Here is a 10773-nt window from a genome sequence, read left to right as displayed (position 1 = left end):
TTTGTTCTTTGTAACTCTAAAAAAAATTGGTAATTTTTTAATGAACTTTTCTACAAATAGCTTTTAAATATGGAAAAAATAAGTTAGTGATCTTATACACCTACATACTGACATATGTTACACATATCTATAAAATGAAACTTGAAATTTTGAAAAAAGTTATGGTGTGTATTAGTATGCATGTGTATGAGTCCACTAATTTTCTTTTTCCATATTGTATAATCATAATCTAAATACTCTGAAAGGTATTTGTAGAAAATTTCCTAAAAAAAAAAAAAAAATTCCTATTTTTCTGAAAGATATGAGGAAACAAAGCCAACTTGTGTGAATTTTCTGAAACACCCCATCCTTACCCTTGGAAAAAATTTTCCACATTAAATTCCAATATAATTGTCACTGTGATCTACATCAGCTGAAGCACATTTGTAGTAACTTTTCTTAAGAAATATTCACTTTTCTGAAAGTCTATGAGGAAACAAAGTTGGTGGTGGGTACACTTGTGTAGGTATGCCATTATTATTACTGTTACTAAAGCAGGGAGCTGGTAGAATCCTTAGCCCGCCAGGCAAAATGTTTAGCGGCGTTTCATCTGTCTTTACGTTCTGCATTCAAATTCTGCTGGGGTTGACTTTGCCTTTCATCCTTTCAGGATTGTCAAATTAAGTACCAGTTGTGTACTGGGGTCGATCTAATCGACTGGTACCCTCTCCCAAATTTCAGGCCTTGTGCCTTTAGTAGAAAGGATTATTATTAGTTTTACTTATTTATATTTGCTTTGCAAAATCTGATTAATGTGAAACTGCAGAAATAGCTTCATGTCAGTCAATATGAAAAGATGGAATTTAAAACTCAATGGAGTTAATATTAGATAATCATAGTAGCATTGTTTTAATGTAGCAGCAACTGGTAAAGTAACTATGTTTTACCAACATTTGAAAGTTAAGTCCATATACATACATGCAAACATACACGCATATGCGAAAGATTAATGATGGTAAATACTAACTGTTGTTGAATTGACGGTAAACCAGTCGAGAGGAAACATCATATGATAAGTCAAATTGGCCAAACTTGGGTCGGAAGACAAGATGCCAGAGTTACGATTACGTGACATTTTCAATCGGAAAACTCTGCCACCTGGCCTAATATCTTCTGGAATTTTAAGTCTGTAGACTGGGTGTCTAAACTCAATTGGTTCATCTTCTGTGGCAAAAATCTGTGGAATAAAAAATAAAAGTTAGAAGACGCAAAAATATTAAGAGGTTTGTGTAGTTGAGAAGTTTGCTTCCCAACCATATGGTTCTGGGTTCAATCCTAATGAGTGACACCTTAGGCAATTCTATGGTAATTTATGCTTCAAACACCAGCTTAATAATGATTAAGTTATTTTAATAAATTAATTGAAATAAAGGCAGTGTATTTTAACAAAAGTATGGTATCAAAGAATGAACTTTTTTTATACTGACCAACCTGGAACTGCCCTTAGTTCCATGATACAAACTTTGCAGTTTAAAGTGATTTAAATTAAAACATTCCATCAAATTTTGTGTTAATTTATGTTCAAAACTGTTACTTAACAATGGTAGTTATTTTACTAAATTCTTCATTATTTTCAAAACTGAAACAAAGGCAGAGTATTTCAGTAGAAATATGGTAACAAAATGGTTAAGGTGGTCTAAATTAAAACTTATTATCAAAATTTTGTGTTATGTTCTAAATACCAGCTTAATAATGACAAAGTTATTTTACTAAATTCTTCATTATTTCCAAAATTAATTGAAACAGAGGCAGTGTATTTCAATGGAGATATGATAACAAAAAGGGTTAAATAATGACCTACCTGAACAGATGTATTGGCGGTGTGGATTGAGTCTGTAGCGACAACATTAAATTCCTTATACAGCATACCTGGTGAGAATATTGTTTTATCAATGTTCTCAGTTTGGACAATGACACCTGATTTGTCAATGGTGAACTCAGAAGATGACGGTGTCAAGTAATAAATGATCTCTGAATCTGTATCTTTTGCTTGGACGACTGTAATGGCTTTACCTATTGGCGAAGTTTTAGTGATCTGGCTAACATACAACGGCTGAGAAAATTCTGGAACTTCATCATTTACATCAGTAACTTTTATTTCAATTGGAGCAATTGAACTGATGCTTGGGGTGCCATGATCATGAGAAAGAATGTTGAAAGTAAAATGTCTCCTTGTTGTTTCATAGTCAAGAGATTTGTTCAAGTAGATACTACCATTGTTCTTGTCTATGTAGAAAAATTTGGAACGAGGCTCCAAAAAGAAAGAGACCTGACCGCCAGCTCCTAAATCTCTGTCACGTGCATCCACCTGGAAAATAATGTCTCCAACTGGTGTGTTTTCAGGAACAGTAACTGTGTAGGCCTGTTGCGAAAACTCTGGTGCATTATCATTAACATCTTCAACATATACGTTCACAACTGTATGTGCCTGCTTTCGAGGAAAACCTTTATCTTGTGCACGCACAGTGATGTGATAAATGTCTTTCTTCTCTCGATCCAGTTTAGGTTGGCTGATATATATACTGCCATTTTTCTCACCGATTTCAAACATCTCCATTGATCCACTCACAATAGAATATTCAATTTCACCATTGACTTCGGAGTCTTCATCATCAGCATGAACATAGCCAATAACTTTACCGAGGGGGGAGTTTTCAGTGGCTGTCATATTATATGAAGTATACTGAAATTGTGGACTGTGATCATTAACATCCAAAACTTTAATGAATAAATAAATGACAGATGACCTTGGTGGGTCACCACCGTCACGAGCAGTGATGCTCACATTGTAATTGCTGCGCCATTCACGGTCAAGGGACCAATTGGCTTTGACATAAACAACATAGCTAGAGTTTTCGACTTTGCGAAGACGAAACTGAGTTGCTCCATTGAGACTTAGAGTTACAGTACCATTTTCTCCAGCATCAATATCTTGGACTTCCAGTTGATGTGCCTGACAAAGAGAAAACAAATACCAAAATAAAACATCACAACTAAAACAGAATTTGTTTCCAAATGGAAAACAACAACAATAGATAACCCCCCACCCTCGCCACAGAAGATAACTGAAAATTGAACGATAAGCCAGATTTAGTCATACACAATTCTCTTTTTTTATGTTTGTCATCTGAATAATCCTATATTAAAAATGAAATAAAGTTAAAATTGTCAAGTTTGAGGGATATTTTCAAAATAGAGTGTTTCTATTCAGATATGGAAATATCAGAAAACTATAGAGAAATTTCTCATGAATAAATCATTGAAGAATCTGTAACAATTATATGAATTTCTGATTACGTATTTCATATTCTACAATTTTCCCATATTTTTGAAGCTGCTTAAAAAAATAAATAAAATTGGTATATTGCAAAAATGGGAAAGGAAACAAAATGTTTAAGAGAGATGGCGCATGAATTAAAGATATCTTGATTATACTTTCTAATCCCATCTTTCTTACAATATTGGTTTGAATCTTAGTGGTGCGTGAATCCCAGCACAACAGAATGTGTTTATATGTAGAACATTCTAAATGGATGTGATCTAAATCATTGACTTTATACATATATTATATCTACTTCCTTTCATTTCCCATTTGAACCTAGCAATCACTCCAGATAATATCTACAGATATTTAAACAAAAAGCAAACATTTTTGTTGTTGTTGCTGTTTTACATGTATCAATCTAGATTTGCATAAGTGGTAGTGGTAGCGGTGGTGGAGTTATGGCAATTTGTTGATCAGTTGGTGTTTAGCCCCAGGTCAGTCTTATTGAACAGACCTATAATCCAACCATGACCTTCCTGTTTTCTGTGTTTTTTTTCTTCTTTTTTTTTTGCATATCAAGGACCACATTGTCTAACACACTGGGTCTAAATATGGGTCCATATGACCCTTGGGAACCTATATAAAATTTTGTTGTTAAATTTAAGTACAATAAATTGGTTATACTTTTGCAATGCACAAAACATTTTAACATTTTTTAAAAATTCCAAATAATATTCAATTATGAAAATATTCTTTTACTTGTTTCAGTCATTTGACTGTGGCCATGCAGGAGCACCACCTTTAGTCGAACAAATTGATCCCAAGACTTATTCTTTGTAAGCCTAGTACTTATTCTATTGGTCTCTTAGGGACTGAAACAATGATCTTACCATTGTGAGTACAACACCCTAACCACTAAGCCATGAACCTTCATCAATTATATGATCCACAACAATACTCTTCTTTTATCTTTTATCTCTTACTTGTTTCAGTCATTAGACAGTGGCCATGCTGGGGCACCACTTTGAAGAATTTTCAGTTGAATGAATTGATGCCCGAGTTTATTTTCTTTATAAAGTCTGGTACTTATTCTATTGGTCACTCTTTGCTGAACTGCTAAGTGACAGGGACATAAACACACCAACACCACTTGTCAAGTGGTGGTGGTGGATAAATACAAATGCATATGATGGGCTTCTTTCAGTTTCCATCTACCAAATCCACTCACAAGGCCTTTGGTCGGCCTGAGGTTATGGTAGAAGGCACATGCAGTGGGAGTGAACCCAGAACCATGTGGTTGGGAAGCAAGCTTCTTATCACACAGCTTCATCTGTATCTATTGATTGATTTGAAACATAACAAAAATATAGAAACATAAGAAAAATCAACAGACACAAAAATATAACCCAAGCCCCTTACAGGAGTGTCCAGAATGACTTCAGTGCCCGATAAGGAATTTTCGGGTACTGTTCCATTCAGTGTTTTCCCACTGACAAAGTTGAAGTCTGGATTGTTGTCATTTTCATCAAGAATATTCACAATAACCATCATTCTATCCTGAAATAGAGAAACAGAAATATTTTACAGGATCAATAATCAATAGAACATGAAATGCAGTCACTGATTGGCTGAAATCAACTTATCAGAAACAAACAATTTATTGAAATATTTTGTGGAGAAAACATAAAATTCCAAGAATTAACAGAAAGATTAGTAGTAATAGTGGTTCTTTTTCTTCTTTTTTTATCGTCTCTTACTTGTTTCAGTCATTGGACTGTGGCCAAGCTGGGGTACCACCTTGAAAGGTTTTAGGCAAACAAATTGATCCCAGCATTTATTTTCCTTTTATAATTCTGGTACTTATTCTATCAGTCTCTTTTGATGAACTGCTAAGTTATGGAGATGTAAACAAACTAATACTGGTTGTCAAATGACACACACAAATACATAAATATATATACATATACATACATATAAATATATACATACATATATATATATATATATATATAAAAGAGAGATTCTGTCTGTTTGTTTGTTTGTCCAGCAAAATGAAAGTAAATGGTTTTTCTAAATATATATGAAATTGAAATTCAACATAAATAATGATGGGTACGGAAATAATCATCTGGGGCAACTGTGCATCCTTCCATTGAGCTTCACAAGTGAACCCCCTTACTATTTTGTAAAATATTTCAGTGAGGCATTGAAGACTGGTCTTATTTCATAAAATAAGACCAGTTTTCAATACTCCACTGAAATATTTTACAAATGAGAAGTGGAGTCCACTTGTGAAACTCAATGGAAGGATGCACAGCTGCCCCAGAGGATTACTTCCATACCCATCATTATTTATGCCGTCTTGCAAGTGAATGTATGAAGCAACCTGAAGCTGTTTCTGGTGGATTCTTACAAAGGTACTTTTATTTAGCCGCAGAAAGAAAGAGACAGAATATCGATTTCATATATATAGAAAAAGCATAATAACTTCCCCTAAACCATTTACTTTCATTTTGCTCGACAAACAAACAAACAGACAGAATCTCTCTTTTATATATATATAGAAGATATAACAAACTATTATATATTTGAATTGTTAATTCGTATGCTCCTAAACATAGGTATTTTGAATCAGTATTTTGCAATCTGGCAGCCCTTTTACATGGAATTTCATCTGTCTAGAGCTACAGAATAAGTGTGAATGAATGTAGAATTGAAAGGTCTTCATAGAGATACAACCCTGCTTATTTTAGAAACACTGTTTGGTTGTAGAGACCACATGACAATGTAGAAGAAATGACTGGTTTCAGTTGGGAAATAAGCAGAAATTTAACAGTGGGTAACTGTTGTAATCAATGGCTACATGAGAGATGTACCCTCATGTAGACAAACTAAAAACCAAAAATTAGTGTTACATGAGTGGTATTGTGTTACATGTAACAGTATTGATTGTGCAACATGATCGGTATTATGTTACATGCAACAGTATTGATTGTGCAACATGTAGCAATATTGATCAAGTATACATGTAGCAGCATTGATTAAATGTGATACATGTAGCAGCATTGATTAAATGTGATACATGTAGCAGCATTGATTAAATGTGATACATGTAGTGGTATCGATCAGGTGTGTAGCACAAAGCAATAAAAAGTGTGCTACATGTAGCATCATTGTGCAAGTGTATTACATGCAGTGGTATTCATTGAGTGTGCTATTTGTAGTTGTATTGATTAAAAGTTCTACATGTGGTAGTATTAAGTGTGTGATATAGTGGTTTGTGCACCACATGTGGTATTAAGTAAATTACATTCATGTGTGACAAACAATCTTGCCAGAAGAAACTCACAAAAGAAGACGACCAAGGAAGACATGGAAAGAACAGTGACCAGAAAATTTACTATAAGAAATTTCACTGTATAGGAAAATTCACTGAGACAAATTTGTTATATGGATATTGATGAAGCATATTACATCAGCATATTATATAAAAAAAGAAATTATAAAGAGTTTTCATCATCATTATCATCATCATCATCGTTTTCGTCCGCTTTAACATCTGCTTTCCGTGCTGGCATGGGTTGGAGGGTTTGACTGAAGGCTGGCAAGCCAGAAGGCTGCACCAAGTTCCAATCCGATCTGGCAAGGTTTCTACAGCTGGATACCCTTCCTAATATCAACCACTCCGAGAGTGTAGTGGGTGCTTTTTACGTGCCACCAACACAAAGGCCAGTCAGGCAGCACTGGCAACGACCACACTCAAATGGTGCTTTTTATGTGCCACCGGCACAGGACCAGTCAGGTGGTACTGGCATTGACCACGCTTGAATGGTGATTTTTATATGCCACCAGCATGGAAGCATTAAATAAGCAAGCCTTTATTCAACATCAAACATTAAAAAAAATGTGATGAGGTCATTTAAAGCAAGATTTCTTATGGCATAAGTGTTTATGGTGAAATTTCCTGTAACCGAAAAAAACTGGCAAAGGATGATTACAGGAGATTGAACTTCATGAAGGGGATTATATTGGTTATAACAGCTGCTAGAGAAAGACTTATCTAACCCATGCAATCATGGAAAAACAGACATAAAAATAATGATGATCTAATTCTTCTTTAGTTATTATGAATTAGCTGAATTTTATGAAATCTCACTGCAATTACCAACTGTTTTCAATTTTAATGAAGAAATCATTAAAGTCATCATTATCGACTATTATCACTGACATTTCATTTCAAATGGTCGTTAAAACAGGAAAGACAATAACTATAAGAAATTTTACTGATTTCTTCAATAAAATAATAATAATAATAATAATAATAATAATAATGGTTTGAATACTTTTTAGATTTTTCAAAATAAAACCACTGCATGAATGTTCAGATTTTCCTTCCTCTAATTCATTCTACTACAGAAGAATTAAAGTAAATTTTTATTTTATTTATGTGAGTTTTTTTTTTTTTCAAATTTTATCTCTGCTCTGTCACTTCCAATTTGGTCCTAAATTTTTAAAGCCAAGCAACTTAATTTGAATGCAACTGCAAATATCAAACCAATAAATTGTATAGATTTATTGATCTGGAATTGATTAAAATTAACTGAGTGCAGCTTCTGAAATAGGACAGAAACAGATAAAATAGAAACAAGCTATGACTTCTAAACAATGAACTAAACTTGAAGTTTTAACTCTATAATCCCCCAAAGTGTGTGTAATGGTATGGATTGTGATGGTTCTTGGTAATTTAAAAAAATTTTTGGGGGATAATTAGTATTTTTGATTTGCAGCATTGTTAGTCTGTGGAAGTGGTCTTTGAGAAAACTGCAACAATGAAAATACTGTGCAGTTTTATGTTCTTTGTGGTTTACTGATATTCATGTGGAGGAGAGTGAAGGCTGAGGCATGATTGTTAGAGTCCATGATTACTCTAACAAAGTTTATATGCAGCAACAGCAGCAACAACAGCTCCAGCATCACCACAACCACCACTACCATCCAATATCTATGTTCCATGCTGGCATTCTGTTGAAGGGTTTGGTAGCATCCAACAAGCACAAGGACTACATTGTGCCCTAGTGTCAATGCTTCGGCATGGTTTCTACAACTGGATGCCCTTCCTAAAGACAATCACTGTACAATGTGTAGTGGGTGCATACTGCTTGCAAGATTAAAATCCTCTTTGAATGAGGAGGGATACAATAGAGAGGGCGGCAGCATTATACCAATGAAAGAAGGGGCCAGAGCAAAACAGATTTTTTGATGTAGAGGAGTCATATGACTAACATTTTAGAAGAGATGGTGGGAGTGATTGGTTGGATCAGGAAGAGATAAAAAATAGTAGCTATGAAGTGTCTGTGTGGACCATCAAAGTACAAAGAATTATGATGGCAAGCTTGAATGATGGCTGTTTGGTTAGGAAGTTTGTTTTGGGTTTAATTTCATCATCATCACTATCATCCTCATTTAATGTCCATTTTCCATGGCTTGACAGGAGCTGGCAAAGCCAGGATCCACATCTGGTTCTATTGTCTGTTTTGGTATGATTACTACAGCTGGATGCCCTTCCTTACACCAACCACTTTACAGAGTATATTGTGTGATTTTATAAGGCAGTAACATCACTAGTACTTTTTATGTGGCAACATCACCAGTGATTTTTATGTGGTACCTGCACCAGTACCTTTTATGTAGCACTTGTGCTTTTTACAAGGTACCAGCACCAATGCTTTTTATGTGGCACCAGCTTCAACAGGGTCACCAAGTATCTTGCAAGACAAAAAAACTCTCAACTGAGGAGAAGGGAGTGGTTTTGAGGGGTGTATGGGTTTGTGTCAGTTGAGAGATTTAAGGTACAGAGGGGACAAATATGGGTGTCTTGCTGTAGAGTAGATACATGGATACGCCATTTGGAAAACAAAGGAGAATGAGTTGGAGAGTAAGATAAAGAAAATTATCTCTGTATGATAACCAGAACAAGCATCTTCTGCTGTATCTTCAGGATGACCAATGCTTTGGGAATAAAATTTGGTAGAAGAAAACTATATGGGAACCCATGTTACGTGTGTGTGCATGCATATGTCTGTGTGTGTGTGTGTGTGTGTGTGTGTGTGTGTGTGTGTGTGTGTGTGTGTAAAAGAGTCTTTGTATTCACGTTACCTTGGTGAAGATGTTTAATTCACCTACAAACAAAAAATGTCAGACAAGGTGTGGTGTTCAGGTAGATTACTACCTAAGAAATCTCGTCAAATCCAAAGATGTAAAAAATGATGACAATGATGATGATAATGCTGCTGGTATTGCTGATGAATATTTTAAACAAGAAGCTATATGTTATAGTATTAGAGGCAGTCTCAGGTGGGTTTTGTATCAAAAGGTTTCAACACAAATAGATAAATAAAACCTGCATGTGGACAAACTTTTGTGGATGTTTTGTATTTGTCATTGAGATAACATAAAAACACTTAAGAAATGGGGTAGATGATAAAAAGCTTTAACTTTAAGATTATGGAACAATAAAATCATTTGAAATAATTATTTGCTTTATCTGTGTTTTTTTTTTTATATTTCTGTAAATTCCTTTTATTTTTTGTTTAGAAATTTTGCAACAGACAGTTTTTGTATTCTGGCAGATCTGAATACTTGTAACCATTTACAACTGTCTTCTTTATTCACAGAGAACATATGAATGGGGAATGACAAGATATATATATCTATATAATGGTTCTGTAGATGCTAATATAATATTTCGTTTCCTTTCACAATAAATACTCAAGTCTGTAACTGTTTGCATCACATTAGAAATGATTGTAAAAGGAAGAGAAGATTAGTTAAATGAGAAACGATTCTCTGAAACTATATCTAAAAGAAATAGATTGGTTAAAAATTAAAAAATGGAAAAAATAAGTGGTAAGTTGGGTTTGGAATAATGATAAGTCATAAAAAAATCCAACAAATTTTGAACATCAAATCCTCAACATTTATTATATATGTGAATAATAAAGGAAAGAATATATATATATATACACATATGTATACACACACATGGTTACATATAAATATAGATGTGTGTATATACATATGTGTATATATAAATATATATATATATATATATATATCATCATCATCATCATCATCGTTTAACGTCCGCTTTCCATGCTAGCATGGGTTGGACGATTTGACTGAGGAGTGGTGGACCAGGTGGTTACACCAGACTCCAATCTGATTTGGCAGAGTTTCTACAGCTGGATGCCCTTCCTAACGCAAACCAATCCGAGAGTGTAGTGGGTGCTTTTACGTGCCACCGGCATGAAGGCCAGTCAGACGGTACTGGCAACAAATATATATGAATGTATATACATGTGGATATATATATATACAAATGTATATACATATGTGTGTATATATATACATATGTGTGTATATATATACATACACATACATACATACATACACACATATATATATATATA

The 10773-nt window shown here is 34.1% G+C and overlaps 1 protein-coding gene across 8 annotated transcripts in view; it reads right to left on the bottom strand.

Annotated features, from left to right (window-relative positions):
- The window catches only part of LOC106884166 (protocadherin Fat 4), a 693587-nt gene that overhangs the window by 61491 nt on the left and 621323 nt on the right, over window positions 1–10773 (bottom strand). For all 8 annotated transcript variants that reach the window (XM_052973410.1, XM_052973407.1, XM_052973404.1 and 5 more), the window contains 3 exons: window positions 4724–4861; window positions 1841–2992; window positions 1007–1216 (listed from right to left, as the gene is read on the bottom strand). In XM_052973410.1, the coding sequence (XP_052829370.1) occupies window positions 1007–1216; window positions 1841–2992; window positions 4724–4861 (1500 nt within the window). The remainder of the gene's footprint in view (window positions 1–1006; window positions 1217–1840; window positions 2993–4723; window positions 4862–10773) is intronic.

This window comes from Octopus bimaculoides, chromosome 1 (assembly GCF_001194135.2).
Source record: "Octopus bimaculoides isolate UCB-OBI-ISO-001 chromosome 1, ASM119413v2, whole genome shotgun sequence".
In the NCBI taxonomy this organism is placed as follows: Eukaryota; Metazoa; Mollusca; class Cephalopoda; order Octopoda; family Octopodidae; genus Octopus; species Octopus bimaculoides.
Note: the sequence above shows the minus strand (reverse complement) of the source record. Positions and strands in the feature narration are given on the sequence as shown.